The sequence below is a fragment of the Cyrtonyx montezumae genome, unplaced genomic scaffold, assembly GCF_038088225.1.
Source record: "Cyrtonyx montezumae isolate F1298 unplaced genomic scaffold, pur_monq_1.0 scaffold_10, whole genome shotgun sequence".
Lineage (NCBI taxonomy): Eukaryota > Metazoa > Chordata > Aves > Galliformes > Odontophoridae > Cyrtonyx > Cyrtonyx montezumae.
This window is the reverse complement of record NW_027071826.1, coordinates 26,962,147-26,979,541: the sequence shown is the minus strand read 5'-3', so window position 1 is coordinate 26,979,541 and position 17,395 is coordinate 26,962,147. Positions and strand designations below refer to the sequence as shown.

Here is a 17,395-nt window from a genome sequence, read left to right as displayed (position 1 = left end):
AAGGAGTATTTTATGATTGTTATTCAAGATTGTGTGACAAGGCTATGTAAGATTTTGGCAATTGTGTATCCATATTTAATTAATTTAATTTAATTTTTATTTGGTGGTATTTTCTAAGCCTTTGGATATGATGTTTTTGAGGATCTGTGATACTTAAACAGAAAAGATAAATAATTTATACATGTTAGATTAATGTAACAAACATAGAAATTTAATGTGGAATAAATTTATGAGATTCTATTGTTGAGATTCCTAACAGTTCTAAAAGATTTCCAAACCCAGTAGACTTCAGTAGGAATTAAAAGACGATTCCTGTGGTTTCTTTTTCAAGTCTTGAAGTGGATTTTCTTTAAGACTTGTGTTCCAAATAAAGAGACTAAATGAATCTAGCTTCATGGGATGGTGATGAGATCAGAATAACTGCTTGTTGACAATGGGGATATTTTGGAGTGCATTAATCTAAGATATGTTGTTGCTGGAATAATTTGAAATTTTGAATATTAGACATTCTTTATGACATTTTCATGATGCTTCAGAGATTATACGTTGGAGACTATGAACAAAATAAAAAATTCATTTATGTATGAGGAGATTTGCCACAAAAAAGGCGAACTGCATACTAGACTTTATTACTCAAGCTGTAGATAGCAAGTTAAGAAAGTGATACTTCTCTCTACTTGACTATTGTGACTGTACCTGGACTCTTGTTTGCATTTGAGGCTCTCTGGTAAAAGAAAGAGAGGCGGTGTATTAGAATTTTGAGTAGGGCTGAACTCAGGTAGGACATCATGTGGAGAAAAAAAAAAAAAAGCTTGAAAAGCATTTCAGAGTTGGCTAGGGGAGCAGCCACTGCTTGGGGAAAAGCTGGGCATTGCTTGGTAACTGCTTTGTACATCATTTGTTTTGTATGTATGTATGTTATGTATTCTACGTATGATTAAATACATGTATATATGAGAGAGTTAGTGAGTTGAACCAGTACCTGGTTATAGGGAATAACCATGCTGCATACCTCAGCATACATAGATCCTGTACTGGATTTTTTTGTTATTTTGGTCTTTGTTGTGGAGAGACAGATTGCTATTACCATCTAGAAATTGGTCCACATGGAAGTTCTGTTATGGAGTGCTAATCTGGAGAAAGGGGCAGGTGAGGGAGGTGGGGGAAAACTTGCGTGTATATTTAAGAACTTGGTTTACGATTGTGTGTTTATATGGCTTGCTAAAGATACTGCTGAAAATATAAATGTAAGAAAGCTTGGCATGTGTGAAGTCAGAGAGTATGATGCAGTGGTGCTGATTTCTAATACCTAAATCCTGCATGTTTTTAGTCAAGAGAAGATCCAAATTAACATTCATTTTACCTCAGTTTAGAAAAAGGTTTATCTTTGGCCATAATATGAAGTCAAGTACTTCCCTTCTTAAAGCCATCTTTCTATTATTATTCTTTCATTCTGAGGAACTTGCATGCGGTTTTAGCTGTTGTTTTTTGAACTTAAAGTCATCAGCTATTGATTCTAGTTAAATGTGTTAGAAGTGTTTAAAAATTTATTGTCTGCCTTTCATGATAATAACTTGAGATAATTGCTTTTGATTGCAAAATAATTGCAGTTATGGTAACCAACACTTAAAATTCCCAGTCTAGCATGGGAACAGACACATGTATGATTACTTAACTGTTCTGTAGATGTTCACTGACAACCTATTGTTACATTGTAATGTCTTTTATTCAGTCTGGAGTTGACCATGCTGAGTTTGTTTATCAGATTAAGTAATCCCTCTTTGTTGAGGTAATGTTATAAATAAGATCTACTTAAAGAGGCATCTGCAGGCAAATTTGCTCTGTAATTATTTGAACATTTAGGAGATCGAAGTCACAAAGGTGAAGCATATGTTTATGTGGAAAAAAAATTCTCTTCACAAAGTGCTTTTTCATTTATTTGTTTGTTTTGGTTTGCTTGCTTGTGTTCAGCCACAGGCTGTTGTCTCCCTGACAGAGATTTTGTAGCTTCTGTTGATGGTGTTTAGGCTTCTTCTGCACTCAGTTGACTTGTTTATAGAATCATAGAATCCTTAGATTTGAAAGGGACCTTTAAGGGTCATCTAGTCCAACTCCCCTGCAATGAACAGAGGCATGCACAGCTAGACCAGGTTGCCGAGGACCTGATCCAGCCTAGCCTTGAAAGTCTTCAGTGACGGGGCATCCACCATATCTCTTGGCAACCTGTTCCAGTGCCTCACCTTTCTCACTGTAAAAGACTTTTTCTTTATATCTAAACTAAATCAAAAGAAAACAAAAAATACAAGGTTCTATAAGAAAACTGTAAGTTAAATTTTCAGGAACAGGTAAGGGAGTATGGATTTGGATGTTAGTATTCTGCTTTTTCGATAACAATATCTATATTAATGTGTATCTATATTATGTACATTGGTTTTAGCATTGCATTTTTAATTAGAAAAAAATCTAAAAGTTGATTTAAATTACTTCAGAAAAAACAAGTTGTGAATTATTAGATTTCTAAAAAACTCTTCATATGCAGAACTGCATGCTTGTAATCTGTGAAGATGTTTAGTGTACGATATAACATTAAAAAAAGTCATTAATGAATGAATTGCAAATTCCTAGGAATAATTCATTCAAAAATAGTTCATTTTGGATATGCAGCTTAATGGAAAATCAGATTGTCAGCAGAACCTGGTCTTGTGGTGTGATGAGTTGACTGTAGTGGAAGATTGCCCTGATTTTATTTATTTACTATTCTTAACTCAATTTTAACACTTTCAAACTGAAGTATTTCAGGAGATTTATTGTTGATATTAGACTTGGAGATGTTATTTCTGTCCTCGCTCCTTTTGCATTTACACATGTACACATGTGCACGTGCTCATGTGTACACAAACGTAACCTTGCACTGCCTCACTGAGTCTTGGAGCTTCCAGGTAGCAAGAGGAACATACAGTAATTAAATGTGGTTATTAGTAGATTGCCATTAGATACTGAAAGCTGTGACCGAGAGCTGATGAATACATACTCAGTTAATAGGTTTAGTGTCTATATGCATGCAATATTTCTGTAATTGCATCTGTAAAACTCTTGAAGTTATGCCAACAGTTACGCTTAAACGTATTATTGTGTGTGTCTGTGCTCTACGTAGGGCATTCATAAAAATGAACCTAATTAGCTTTTAAGGTGGATTAGTTACACAGTTATGCACTATTATCTCCCTGTATAGATACTATTATTCAAAATTAATTCGCTTTTTACATGAGTCAACCTCAGCCCTCTAAAGACTAACAAAGTTCTTAATGGAGGTGTTCACACAGGGATTTAATATGAAACCACATTAAATTCATTTCCACCCCTGTTTTTGGATTACTTCTTCCTAGGGAATAAAGCCACGAGATAGATATGTTGTCTCACGTCTCTGAGCAGATGACATAAAATTTCCAAATGACTCGTAATGATCTGTAAGTTCATGAGATTCATAGCAACTCTAGAATATGTTACCATACAGTGGTTTTTCAATTTGAGGTTGAAAGGCTTTTTTTTTTTCCTGTAGTAAAGCAGAGCCCAGCATTTTTGTGCTTGTGTTTAAGTAGGTGGTGACATTTCTTTGCAACTCTTAAAGAGGTGGTTCTGCATCTCTTTCTGCTTAGAAGGTAATGCAAGAGGATTCTGTCCACCATCCTGTAGAAATAGGATCTCCCAATCAGAGAAGCAGACAATAAATATTTAAACTATTTACTTTTCAGATTAGTTCCATTTGAAAATCTAAGATTTAATAAAACCAGAAGTCTTAAAGGAGGTGATTTTTCAATCTACGACTACTTTGTAATTTTGCAAATAAGTTTTCTTTTGTCAAACAAATGTAGTGTTTTGTTTTTCTTCTTCTGTGAACTGTTTTAGTGCATTTATTAGCTGGTAGTATTTCAGATTGCAGAACTGTCTATCTTCACCCTGATTATTAATTTAACATTGTCAGCAAGAAGACCTCTAAGAATTCATGAAGAATTCATGACTGAACATTTTGACAGAGCAGTTTCAAGGAGGCAGAACTTTTTTTTTTTGTTAATAATGTCTTTATATACTGGAAAAATACAGTATGGTAAATATACAAGACTTCACAACATTTTTCATACACTGGAATAGTGTCATGGATTTATGATTTTTGTTATTGGTATTTCACAACATGTAGAGCACTAGGAGTTAAAGAGTTAATGCTCAGTTCTGTGGACTGCCAGTTTTTTGGGTACCTTGTTCTTAGAAGAGAAGAACAACCAAGTATAGGTCCTTTCCAACCTTATGAACTTATAAGATCATCTAGTCCAACCATCCTCCTATCACCATCCCTACCCACTGAACTACTAAATCAAATCCCTTCTCAGAAGACTTTCTGTTTTCCATTAAGAGGAAAAGATAAAACTGTTCACAAGTCATGAGGTGTTTCCTTTTCCCTTTCTGATCATCTGCAGTATGTGCTGCCTAGCCATCTTGCCTTCAGCATTTTACAGTAAGGCCTTTAGTTTTAGACACACTCTCATTTGATTTATTCAATTCCTATTATATTATCTTGCATTCCTATGTCTTGTTTAGTAAATTAACTTCCCTCCTGAGATTATTTGCCACTGTGTTGTTTTACAGGCCCTTCTCTCTACCTTTTCCCTGTTCCCAGGGTGTGGATCCATGGGTCCCCCTTCACCTTTAGTCACAGTACCAGGCCATACCAGCCCATAAACTGTTGACAAATAGTAAAGCTGACAGTACTATGCATGTATCTCCTTGTGGGTACAATATGCAAATTGTAGGGAAGAGATTTACAGTATCTTGCCTAGCAGTAAATATTATTTTTTTTTATAGTGAGGTGGGATTGCTCCAAGAGTTGATTCATTTTATGAATGAGAAGGTCAGTGCTTTCAAGATCTTCATGCTTTGAAGAGGCTTATTCTATTCATGTGTGATTTCCTTGTGTTGGTCTCAAAGCTACTCCTCTCTGTCACTCTATTTTGTCCAGTCTTTTGATATCTGTTGATTTGCCTCTTTCTGTACTATTAAAATATGTTAAAAACCTGCTTAAAGTAGACACTGAGAAAGTGTCTCATCAGAATAGAATAAATGATTTTTTTTTACTTTTTATTAAATAGCACTTCAAAAAATGTAAAGTATTTTCAGAAAGGGAACACTGTTATCATAATTCTCTAACTCCTTTTCTCATTAGGACAACATTGCCAACAGCAATCAAATCCCACTGATAGAAGAAGAATTAAAAAAAGCATAACATAAAAATTCAAGTGATTAGGAACCTCGGTGGGTTATCTAATCCAAACTCCTGCTCAGTGCTAAGTCAGGTGTGAGGTCCAATGTGACTGCTCAGGGCTTACCATCCAAAGATGAGACAGCACATCGTCTGTGGGTCTCCTTTTTCACTACTGCTATAATGCTTTTGTGTAATATTCCATCTAAACCTCTTGTACCTCTTGTCTATCATCCTTTCGCTATGTAACATTGTGAAGAGCCTACCTATGTATTGATACTCTCATTGGTTCTGCAAGGCTGCTATTAGATTCCAACTGATGTTTTTGTACTTCTGTGCAAACCCAGTTCCCTCAGCCTCTCTTCACGGAGCCAGCAGTCCAGGCCACTCTGCATATTGATGGCCTGGGGCTTGCCCTTGTTTTTTTCTCTCGTTTTGAGGGGTTCTGAAAGTGAGCACAATATTCTGTATGCAATCAAATGAGTCATGAGTAGAAGAGGATAATCACTTTCCCCTGCATCTACTACTTCTGACTGTTATAATACATTGATACTTAGGAAAATTCCACTCAATGCTATTTCTGAAGAATGATAACCAATTCTCCTTGGAAATCTTGTATGTTACTCTTGTAGCTTTCCACTTAAGCAACCATCTTAAAAATGCTTACAGAATTTTGACCTTCAGTTTTCAACATAATTTAATTATGCAACGGGACAGATTAATTAATAGGCTTTTAATTGATCCCCTTTGTGGATATAGAAGCCTTTTGTCGAATCTTATGAGCATGTAGAATTCTCACAATCGCTTTTATTTTATGGTTACAGCGATGTTTCCTTACTGTCTTTAATAAATTGCTGCTGCTTCTAAAGTACATATTAAAGTACGTATTAAAGCTTACTAAAATCACACTGAAATGAGTATCGTCTGTTATCTTAGAATGCTTTACAAATCATAATTAAAATCTCATATTTATAAGAACTTTCCATTCAAATAATAGCGGAAATTGAAAAGTCTTGTAGCTAATGTGTACTTTCATGCCACATACCTGCAAATATGTTGTGTTTTCATTGAAAATTTTGCAGATGATAGGTAGTCGTAATATAGACAGAAGTGGCCTTAAGCTTTAATTTCAACACTTACAACAATTTCTGTTACTAATGCAAGCTTCAAGGAGGATGTTAATTGGAAAGGCAGTTTTATTTTGAGATAGTCTATATCTTGGCCATAAAATAAACTCTATTTTGGTGAAGGTGTGAAGCAATTTTTTAAAAATTAAACATAATTTAACCATTCTTCAGCTACTTACTGTCTTACACAGATCTGCTGTAATTAGTCAGTTTTTATCAGTGGGAGTCTTCAAGGCATATATACGCACAGGTCTAGCACTTGCTTTTTCTTTGTTACTTTTTTGACTGCTGCATGCAATATTTTCTTTAAGGTGGACATTATTAACGTGGTGAAAAGTTCTATGTCATTATATGCTTAGCAGTAACCTTTAGTCATAATGTGATACTGTCTGTATGTCTTATTTTGTTCAGCTTTCACTGGCACTGATGAAGCCTAAGGCTGCTGTTTCTTTTAGTTGCTGATAATTTTTTATCTGATTAACTGACACATTTAGTTGAAATCAGACACAGCCCTTAGGCTGGGCATGGATTTAATTTAAAAAGTATCAAAGGTTTGCACTGTGTGCTGTTTAATCATTATGTTTATCAGGCAAAGAAAAATTACTGGAAGGACCATAGGGAGAGGGTTATCTTAAGGAGCAGTAACTTGGGAAATTGATAATAACTCTGAGGTAATTTACTGCTAACTTTTACATTCATTAATATAACATTGCCCACTAATAATTACAGTGCTTGTAATGTACTAATTAAATTGAAAACATTAGCACTAATTTTCTTTTTGCTGAAGTCTGAGAAGGTCAGGTAAAGGCATTAAAATGTGAAATTAAAGAAAACCTTGGTACTAATGCCACTACAATGAATATTTTACTTACCAGTGGAATACTTCTATCGATAAAGTGTGCTACGATGCTTTATGTAGACATAATTACTTATTACTATCATTATCCTTAATTGAATTTCAGTTACTGAAATAAGGAAAAAAAGATCAAAAATGAAATCACAGTGTGCTAGCTTAGATTATTTTACATTTCTGTTTATATTTTATATCGGCTGTGAACTAGTTTGTCAGTATTATGCATGGGTTCTACACGCCCATCTTAACAGCAGTCTAACAGTAAGCATGCTCATGGCAGCTCTGCTTTGAAGCATTGACAGAACTGTTTAATTTTTCTTTCTATCTTCTGATAAAAAATGTAATTGAAAGTATGAAGAAGCAGTAATTTTGAATTGTGTTATTTATAAAAGTGTTTTGAAATATATATAGCTTCAAAACTAAGAAGCTTTAAACAGAAATTATGGACTTTAGTACAGTTATAGTTGCAGAGATCTATTTGTTCTCACACAATTGATCATGAAGTTTATTATTCATGAATGTTATGAATAGGAATGGACTAGTGGTAATAACAACAGCTGTAATAATAATCTAATTTCACTTATAGATAGAAAAGCTAATAATCTTTTATACATAAAAGCAAGCTATACTGTGACTAACAGAACTCTATTCTGATTTGATGACTTTTTAAACTCCTTTTTTGAGTCTGCCTTTAAAATAAGTATTGCTAGTAGCTTTGATGGAGAAAAATCTAATTTTAAGTAATAGAATATAAACAGTTATCATGTATTTGTATTTCTGTTTTCGTTTAGTACTTGTATTTATCACATTGCATAGTGATTTAATACGTTGTAACATATTGTGGTGAACGTAAATACTTTCTGCACAGTTCAGAAATTCCAGGGAAACAAACATTTTATTTTTACTTTCAACTGATTTATTACACCATTGAGGTATTAAAATAAGTTAATATTAATTTTCATCAAACATTTTCCTGTTTTCTGTTACCCTTTCTATGACACAGGGACTAACATTTCTTCCACAAACTTGCTTCCTTGGCTTTTGAATTAAGTGCTAATCCCTGATACTTCCTACAGATTTCAGCCTGCTATACACAAGCTATTTTGTAAACATGTTTTCATAGTATCAACCATAACTAGATTACATATTAAAAGTAGTGTGCCTGAGGTATGGCACAGTTAAATCTGGAAATTGTCCAGTAACTCCTCCAACAGTGAAGCTAGTGAAGAAATAGGTTTCTTTTAGTGCTTGAACTGCTGAGCTAAATACCAAATGCAGTTTTTGTTATAAACTTCATCCAGTTGAGGAACTTATGAAGATCATTACACTTTAGTATTTTTTTTTCTTGAATTTGTTTTACTCTAGCCTTGATGTGTTGAAATGTACAGAATAAGGTAATTGAATTTATACCTTTTTGTGAGATATGTGTATATATTAACTAGTCCTTCCATTGCAAAGTATTTATTAACTAAATGGTGTTAAGTTTACCAATAGTAAATTGTTTCCCCTTGAAGGACTGTGCTGACTGCATAGTGATATAGTATGTATTTGCAGAGAAAAAGTAAATGAAAAGCGATAGTGGTGAATAGCTCCCTATCAGAAGTCCTTACACTTAGATGCTAACCAGAACTGAAATATGGCATTAAGTACTGCCATTTCAAAAGATCATCAAAAACTTGTGCATCACTAAAAGAAATAAGCCAGAATAAGTAGAGAATAAATAGTGTATTAAGTAAGATTTAATATAGCTCGCAAGCAGACAGACTATGATGATCTTCTGTTTATTACTAACTTCAGTATGTATTGTATACATGTATACTTATGAATATATACATTTGCGTATGTGCATGTGTGCATTCATACACATACACCTCGACTCTTTCAATTAATTGTAGCTAAGTACAGTTGTATAACTAAGCAGGTATCATTGCACTAAAATAAATATTATGGTTATAATATTAAATATTTTGTTCTTTGGTGAAGAAAAGCATATGTATTATAAAAGCATATGGAAAATTATATATGATATGTGTATTTATGTAGCCTTCAAGGCTAATCTGTTTTGAGGTTACACATGTAGGGTGTGTATGAGATACTTCAAAAAAATTGGTTTGTGGAATAGCTTCTGGTAACTTGAGCAATTAAAGTTGTTACTTAAATGATAACTAGTGACTGTTTTTTTAGAATATCTAAACACATTTTTTTTTTAGTGGATAAATAGATGCAAAAAGAAACAAACAAAAAAGTATAATGGCATATTCAATGAGAATTTTAATAAGAACTTCCTCAAGTGCGTGCAAAATATACACTGAAAATAGTTTCCTAAATACTATTCTCCACTTAGCTACTATGGCTGAACATTTCATTTGTGAATAATGACCTTTTGAAAGAAACATTCAGGAAAGCCCTGAATATTTCAGTTGAACCTGTTAGCAAATCAACAACAGCAAAAAAAAAAAAAAAAGTTTGCAGGCAAACCATTTCTTTTCAAAATTACAATAATAACAAAAGTTCAGAGTAACTTTGAATTTTATTATAAAATTGTTTCCTTTACAGCATAATACTACTAAAGCCAGCAGACATTCATAAAAATAAAATGGGAACATTAAGCAGTGGCAATGTGAATCTGCTAAATTGTTGAGCTCCGAGTTCTTCTGCTTTTAAAAGTTATTGCTGAAGCTAATACTCAAAATAAGTTCAAAACTGTGTGCATAAAACATTCCTTCTTTTTAATTTATATTTTTATTATGAACCCTTAAACATATATAATTTTCAAATGTGTGGTCTGTTCACTTTCTGTGAGATTATTAGATCTCAGAGTTTAGTCCCATGGAAGTGGCTGTCGTTTTCCAAAGGGTGAAAATGAGAACACTTAAGGCCACAAACACAGGCCAATTGTGGGAGTTATTTGTGTTGCTACATTCTTTATTGACAAGTTAATGTCTCAGTCTTGGAATTTGGAGGAGGAAAAGAAATCTCTTTTTTTACAAAGTACTTTTAAAATGTAGCTGCTTTTAAATCTTAACTGACCTTATTTTTTTAAATTTTCTATTAATGAAGTATATTATACATTTCAATCTTACAAAAACTTTTGAAAATCTACTTTTAAACAAAAATAGTGTTACTGTGTTCTTTGTATCTCTTGTAGCTTCCATGGAAATACTTAGACGGCTTTACTTTCATAGTTTGGTAGAGTTAATATTGCATACTCTGTGACCATGAAAGATTTTTATTACCTGGCGAGTTTTATTTGTGTTGTAAAGGACTCTGAAAAAGGTTTGATTACAGTCAGCTCTGTTTAGCAGAGTGCAAACTGCTATTAATTTAATGAAAGTAAAAAAATAAAATAAAATAAAAATATCCAGTAATCACAATAAGTAAAATGAGCAAATTCTTCCCAGCCTTTGCCAGTGTTTGTCTACATTGAGCCTAATATGTTCTATAACAATAAAAATTTACCATTTGTAAGATATAAAGTAGTAGATTTAAAAGACATTGTGTTTCCATCTTTTGAGTATTACACTTTATTCAGGAAAAAATAGATTATTTAGTATACTAATAAGTACTTCAGACATTTTTTCCCTATTCATTTAGTGCTGTAAAGGACACACAACAGGGTTAACTATAAATTAAGTTCAAGAGCCTAGTGTTTGTGTTCTAATTTTTAGTGAAGAAGAACAGCAAATTGCACTATTGAAAAAGCATTTCCATGTTGAATAAACCTGAACATTAGCAGTCTTTTTCATTGCTACACTGATTCTTCTTTCCTGTCATATTGAAAACCTACATAAAAACAATAGTGTTTCTCCCTTAGATTATCAAGCAAACTAATCCAGTAATTCCAAAAGAGATTATTTAACAGCATTAAGTATTCTTTTGGACACTCTTATTCAGAATGAATTTATTCACTGGCCTTAATATTTAATTGACTTAGAACTTAACTGTGAATTTAAATTAACCTAATTAGTAATTTTCATTGATATTCCTGAGGGCGCTACAAGCTGCTACTCACAAATGTTTGAAAAAGTAAGAAAATAACTTTTTTTTTTTTTGTGGATGTAAGTTTACATTACATTGTGGTAAGTGTTCAGTGCTTTATTTGATGTATATTTGTTTGACTCTGCTTGACTCTAGAGAAAAGTTATTGGATTTTGCATACATCACCTTTAAAACAACTTTGTAAAGAATTGTAGCTGGTTAATTTGAGTGCTCTAAGGAGGCTTCATACAGGAGAGAAAACATTCCTTCTCCATCTGAAAATCGTTTCCTAATTAAGTCTGAGTGAGGGAAGGCATTATGTGTTTTTCTTTGCAGGAGGAGGTGACGAATAGGGAATCCATTGAGATTCTTGGTGTGATCCATTTTATTGATGCTCAGTAATAGAATCAACTTCTTATCACTGAATTATGGAATAGTTGAGTTTGGAAGTGACCTCTGGGTTAAACAGGTCATCAAGAGTAGGTTGCCTGGGCCCATGTCTGGGTAGCTTTTGAAGATCTCCACAAAGACCCCACAGCCTTTCTGGACAGTGTGTGCCAGTGATCTGTCACCCACACACCACAGATGTGTTTCCAGATATTTAAATGGAATCTCCTGCTTTCCAGTTTGTGCCCACTGCCTCTCATCCTGGCAGTGGGCACAACTGAAAGTTAATATGAAGTGTAGCAGTAAAGAAAAGCTGTCCCAGACAAATATGAAACAAGTTGGTAAGATTCTGAAGGAGAATGGCAGGATTTGATAGAGTGGTTTGATTTTGAAATTTATATGTAGATATATAGTTCAAAAGTATTGTGGCAGTGTAAGGGAACTGCTGAGTCATGACCTGTTCAGCTCTGGAAGCACAGGTGAAGGGGCTACACCCTCTTAGACCTCATTTAAGTGCTGACTGCCACTGGAGAAGTATCTCTTCTTGGAGATTCCTCTTCTTGGAGTTCTCTTCCTGTGAACCTAGATCCTCAGAGATGGGTGAGCATTCTTTTTTTGGCTTTTGTAATGTCTCCTCTTTTACACTGGTCGCTCTGCCATTACAGGTAGCCTTTCTGCAAGCTTCAAAGGGTTGATGTGTAATTGAACAGCTACTGGATATAACTCACGTTATATAGTTACAATTAACCTTGGTTGAGAAAACAGAACAGTTTTGTCTAGAGTAACATCCACAAAAGGAAGTGAGTTCAACACATTGATTGGGACCCAAGTAGCTTAAAAAGGCAAAAACTCATGAAATATTTTAAATGTGCACATTTTCAATTGTTATGTTTTCAATGTGCTAGGAAGAAAAAAATAAAGAATTGTTAGCATAAGTAATTGAAATGAAATGGGGCTCCAGAGACAATGTCTTGGAAAAGCTTTTATTTATTTATCTACTGCAATTTGTAGGTGATGTCAATTAAGCTGCCTGCAGTTGTTTTATCATATTGTACTCTTGTGCTGTTTGTGTGACAAGTGCTAACATTTTGATTAATGTTTATGGTTGTATGTTACTGATTTACTCGTAGCTGGAATAGCTAACATCTCAGTTACAGTCAAGAGTTGTGAGTAATTTTCAGCATGTCAGAAAAATATTAATATATGCTGTTAAATCTGTGGCTTTTTTTTTTCAGCTACAGTGATTATTCCTTGTAGGATTGTACTTCCATACTATATTGGAGTCATAACCATCTTGTAGGCCACTAGCGTTGCTCTTTTCTATGTGAGACCTGTATTGCAGCCCATTTGGTTATGTGTATTGAGCAAAGGGGAAATTTTTTATGCTTGGTTGATTCTTCTGATAGAAGTACTGAAACTTTTTTTAGGCCAATATGCAGTATTTGTCATTGTTCTTTGTCTTCTTTTAGGACAAAGAAGGAGTAGAGGGTGTGTCTGTGGGAGCTATTCTTTCTGACTACCAGAGAGTTCGAGTTGAAGATGTGTAAGAGAACATTATATTTTTATTACTGTAGACGTTCTGGAAAGTGTTTTGTTCATTTGTTTTCCAACAAATTCTGGAACAGTAAAATTTACTATATTTCTCATGTTCTGTGATACCTAATTCATTCAATTTGATAATGTAAATATTTTTTTCTTTTTTTTTTCCCGAGTCTGTGTTTCAAATTTATTAGCTTAGTATGTGATACATGTTATTAGTAAAACTCCAGTAGAAAGTGTATCGGAGTTTGAAATTACTCTCCAAGTTTAGATAGGTTCAGGTCTTTGAATGAGCTTCAGTTAAAATCAACTACAGAGACAGTGGAGAAATATATGTATTTTTTCAGTGAAGTTTTTAAGTGGGTGCGTTTTGTGACTTATTGCCAGCAATTAAATGGAAGATAATCCTTATTCACCAATCTTCTGTTACTTCCTGCTGACACAGGAGGTTCTGCGCTAATGTGTGCAAAAACTTTACGGTGAGGGTGATGGAGCACTGGTACAGGCTGCCCAGGGGGGTTGTGGAGTCTTCTTCTCTGGAGATATTCAAGACCCGCCTGGACACCTACCTGTGTGACCTGGTGTAGGGAACCTGCTTTGGCAAGGGGGTTGGACTCGATAGTCTCTTGAGGTCCTTTCCAACCCCTATGATTCAATGATTCCTTGAAAGCTGAGATCTATAGTCATTAATCAGGAAACTTCAGCAGTCATTTCTACTGTGCACATTATTTAAGCTTCGATAAATTGTGATACTTCAGACAGGCCCAATAGAAAACAAAGAAATAATTATGTAATGGGAATTGTTGCAAATTGTATGTTAATCAAAATTTGAGTGTGGAAAAAAAAAATCATATGCTTCAGAAATGCAAAGGAAGCCTAAAGATGAATTATAATTTTGTGAGTCCATTAGTTATTTGATGATACAAGCAAATATGTGAAATACTCTATGGATTGTAATAATGTTGAACTTGATATAATGCCAGCTCTGCTTACATCAGAAAGTTACCTAGCACAGGTGATTTCTTTACAGAGGCAAATTACAGTCAGAAATAGCTCCTTTCTTCTTCTCTTCTGTAACTTTCCTTGTCCATACTGATATCAAGGAACAATAGGTGCAGTGGAATTGCCAGGTCATGGCCTGAACCAATGGTGGAGCACCAGGTGAGAAGGCTTGGCTAACCCAGGGAGCTTAGATGCACCTGAGTAATCTGAAGGAGTGGACTCTGGGTCTGCCCCTCCTCACCTTCATTTAAGGATTAGCAGCTGAGATTGTACTCCTCTGGAGTCATTATCAGTTGTCAGAAGGGATGAACTGATCTTTTTTGTTTTCGATCTTTTATTGCTCCATAGTGCTTGTGTTCCTGTAGAAGGCACTGTTATCTCCTTCTGTTGCCACACATTGTGATAGTCCCCATATTTTAAATGTTTTAAATTTTCCAGAATGTAGGCCTTATACATTTTATCACCAACTGATGGTACTTAACAACTAGCAGAAGGGTTAACCGTCAGTACTGCAAATTAGTGATTCTCTACTATGATAATCATGTACTATATCAGTATGATATATATAAAAACAAATAATTAAATTTATATTATCAGGTTATTAATTTGTACCTCAAATTGTAAACATTTCTGTTAGTGATTCTCTTCATTAGCTTCTTCACCGGTTTGTTGAAAATAGCAAATTTTATTTACCGATGTGTGCAAGTTATCACACAGAGGTAACTCTTGCCTTAGCTGTGTTCATAAAAAGTTACCATTTCCTAAGATGTTAATGGATTTGCATCTGTAAAAGTTTAGAAATACATTTCCTCTCAGTTTTCCTTACATTTTTATGCAAATTTATTTACATCCATGAGTTACATCTTATGTAGTTAAATTGTAGTTAAAATAAGATCACCTTTCTGTTAAATGTTTGACTTTGTTTTTGTTAATTTTAAATTAATCTGTACAAAAATATAATCCTTGGTTTTCATTTTTTGTAACTTTTTTTTTAAGATGCAAAAGACTTAATCTTCAGCCTTTAGCCTACCTTTGGCGTCGGAAGGAGGACATATTGCTTAGAGAAATGATATCATCTAACATTGAAGCCATAATCATAAAAGTGGCAGCTTTTGGTATGTATTTAGACTCTGAACAGTGTTGTCTACTGAAACTTCAGTGAATAAATCCATAGCGTAAGAGAGAAAAACAGAAAAAAAAATTGACATTTTTGGGTAAAAAATGTTGGTATGAGGATAAAGAAATTTTAAAAACAACAAATCACAAAACCAATATGGTTGAATAACAGTCATGCTCTCTGAATAACTCCCTATATACAACTAATTCTTTACTCCAGTCAAAGCTGGAAAGTAATTCTTCATAACATAGTTATTAAATTACTTTGCACGTTTTGTGTTATGGCTTAGTTTTGAATTGTAGTAAAGATGCATGCATAATTCAGTGGTTCACTGTGCTGACATTTATAGATTAGGCCAACTGGTGACTAGACACTGTTGTGAAACAACCATAAAAGATTTAATAGAAATATAACAAATTAATGTAAAACAATATGTAATTGCAAGAGGCCAAAACATTTTAACAGTCTCTGAGTTTACAAAGCATATGGCAAATTGCAAGTTTCTTGTTTTTTTCTAAGGAAATAGTTTTTACAGTATAGCTTCTTAGTTGTACTGGAGTATTAACATCTTTGCATTGTCAAATATTTCATATGAGGTTTGTATAATAGAGCAAATCAGAAGATTATGTATTTGTTTATTACTTAGAGTTCAAGTGAAGTTTTATAGCAAGTGTTATCGAATGACGTGCTTTCTGTGCCACATAAAAATATGGCTGAGAAATATGGAATATGATAAATATGGTACACTATATTCATTTTAGGCTTCTATGTGGCAGTGCATTCAAAAAATATTAGATGAGGTTTTATGCATAACACATGACCAGAGGACCATTTCTTTTCTGAGTTGAGTGAAGGTCTGTGGTCCTTTGGACTGAAGAATGGCTAGTATAATTCAGGAGCATCAATGGCTTTAGTGACTAATGCAGTATGTTTAAAAAAAGAGTTGCATAAACTTCCCTTAAAATTCTGATAACTGGCTCTTTTGACGATTTTCAAATTAAATTCTTATGGTGTGTTTATCTTCTTTAAAGGACTCTTTTATAGAAAATTATTCCTTCTGAAATATTAACCAAGAATTGAATGATCATCCCTTTAGACTTTGTGTGAATTCCATTATTTTTAAAGATTATTTATTTCTGATCTTTCTTTACTCGCTTATCTTTAGCTGATAATGTTTTTAACTGCTTTTATATTATCAGTATGATGGTTTTGCATAAGATCTTGTTAGCAGGATTAGAAATACTAGAGATGCCTTGTTCCCAAATTAACAGAAAGGTAACAAGTGATGCAATTTAATAGTATTTTCCTGAATGTCTGGGAGACCATCAGTGTTAAATGCTGTGTTTTGTACTATGTTAAACTTTTTTAAAATTTAAAAATGTGAGGGAATGAGATTTTCAACCCATGTAAAGTTTTTTAGGTTTTCTTTGCTCTATTTTTTGTAAAATAAAATATTTCTGTTCCTTAAGCCAAAAAATTAAAAATGAATGCCAAGAAAAATATACAACGTGCTTTTTCTGATCAAAATTATTTTTCTTCGGGTTTGTTGTTTTCACTTAATTTTGAATAAGTAAACGGAATTAATTGTGGAAAACAAACACTGGCCCCAAAGTGGACCAAGTAAATGCTATTTATAATTCATCTGAAATATTTTCTTTGTATATATGATTTAAACAAGAGGTAAAACTGCTTCACAGATAAACATCATTGCCTCATCCCTGAAGCAGCTTTTCCTTTGTATTCTGCAGCCTTTTAAAAGAAGAAAACTTAAAGCAGACTTGTTAGTGCACAAAGAGTCCTTTGTTGACTATTCATTTGAGGAGCAAATGCCATAAATACTTGTAGATAGCAATTAGATAGAAAATGTGTGAGATTTTTTTTTCCTTTTTATTTTTATTTTTGGCTACAGGTAAAAGAAAGATCTTATCAGAGTAAATTTCTCACCTGCCTCAGGCAAACATAATTAGATATAGGCAAATTTAATGGAGCTTGTGTGCTCTGGAGCCATTCTGTAATGCTTTAATAATTGCATGCCTTATTAAAGTGAATTTAAGGTATGAAGGCTGTTTAACATATCAGGTAGCAAAGAAGCTAAGACACAGGTTAACTTTTTGCCTCTTAAATTAATAATCAAAGCTAAA

At 33.5% G+C, this 17,395-nt stretch overlaps 1 protein-coding gene across 4 annotated transcripts in view; it reads left to right on the top strand.

The window, feature by feature from the left end:
- DPH6 (diphthamine biosynthesis 6) overlaps positions 1-17,395 on the top strand; it is a 182,583-nt gene that overhangs the window by 28,323 nt on the left and 136,865 nt on the right. For all 4 annotated transcript variants that reach the window (XM_065753850.1, XM_065753849.1, XM_065753859.1 and 1 more), the window contains exons 4-5: positions 13,066-13,139; positions 15,134-15,252. In XM_065753850.1, coding sequence (XP_065609922.1) covers positions 13,066-13,139; positions 15,134-15,252 — 193 coding nt within the window. The remainder of the gene's footprint in view (positions 1-13,065; positions 13,140-15,133; positions 15,253-17,395) is intronic.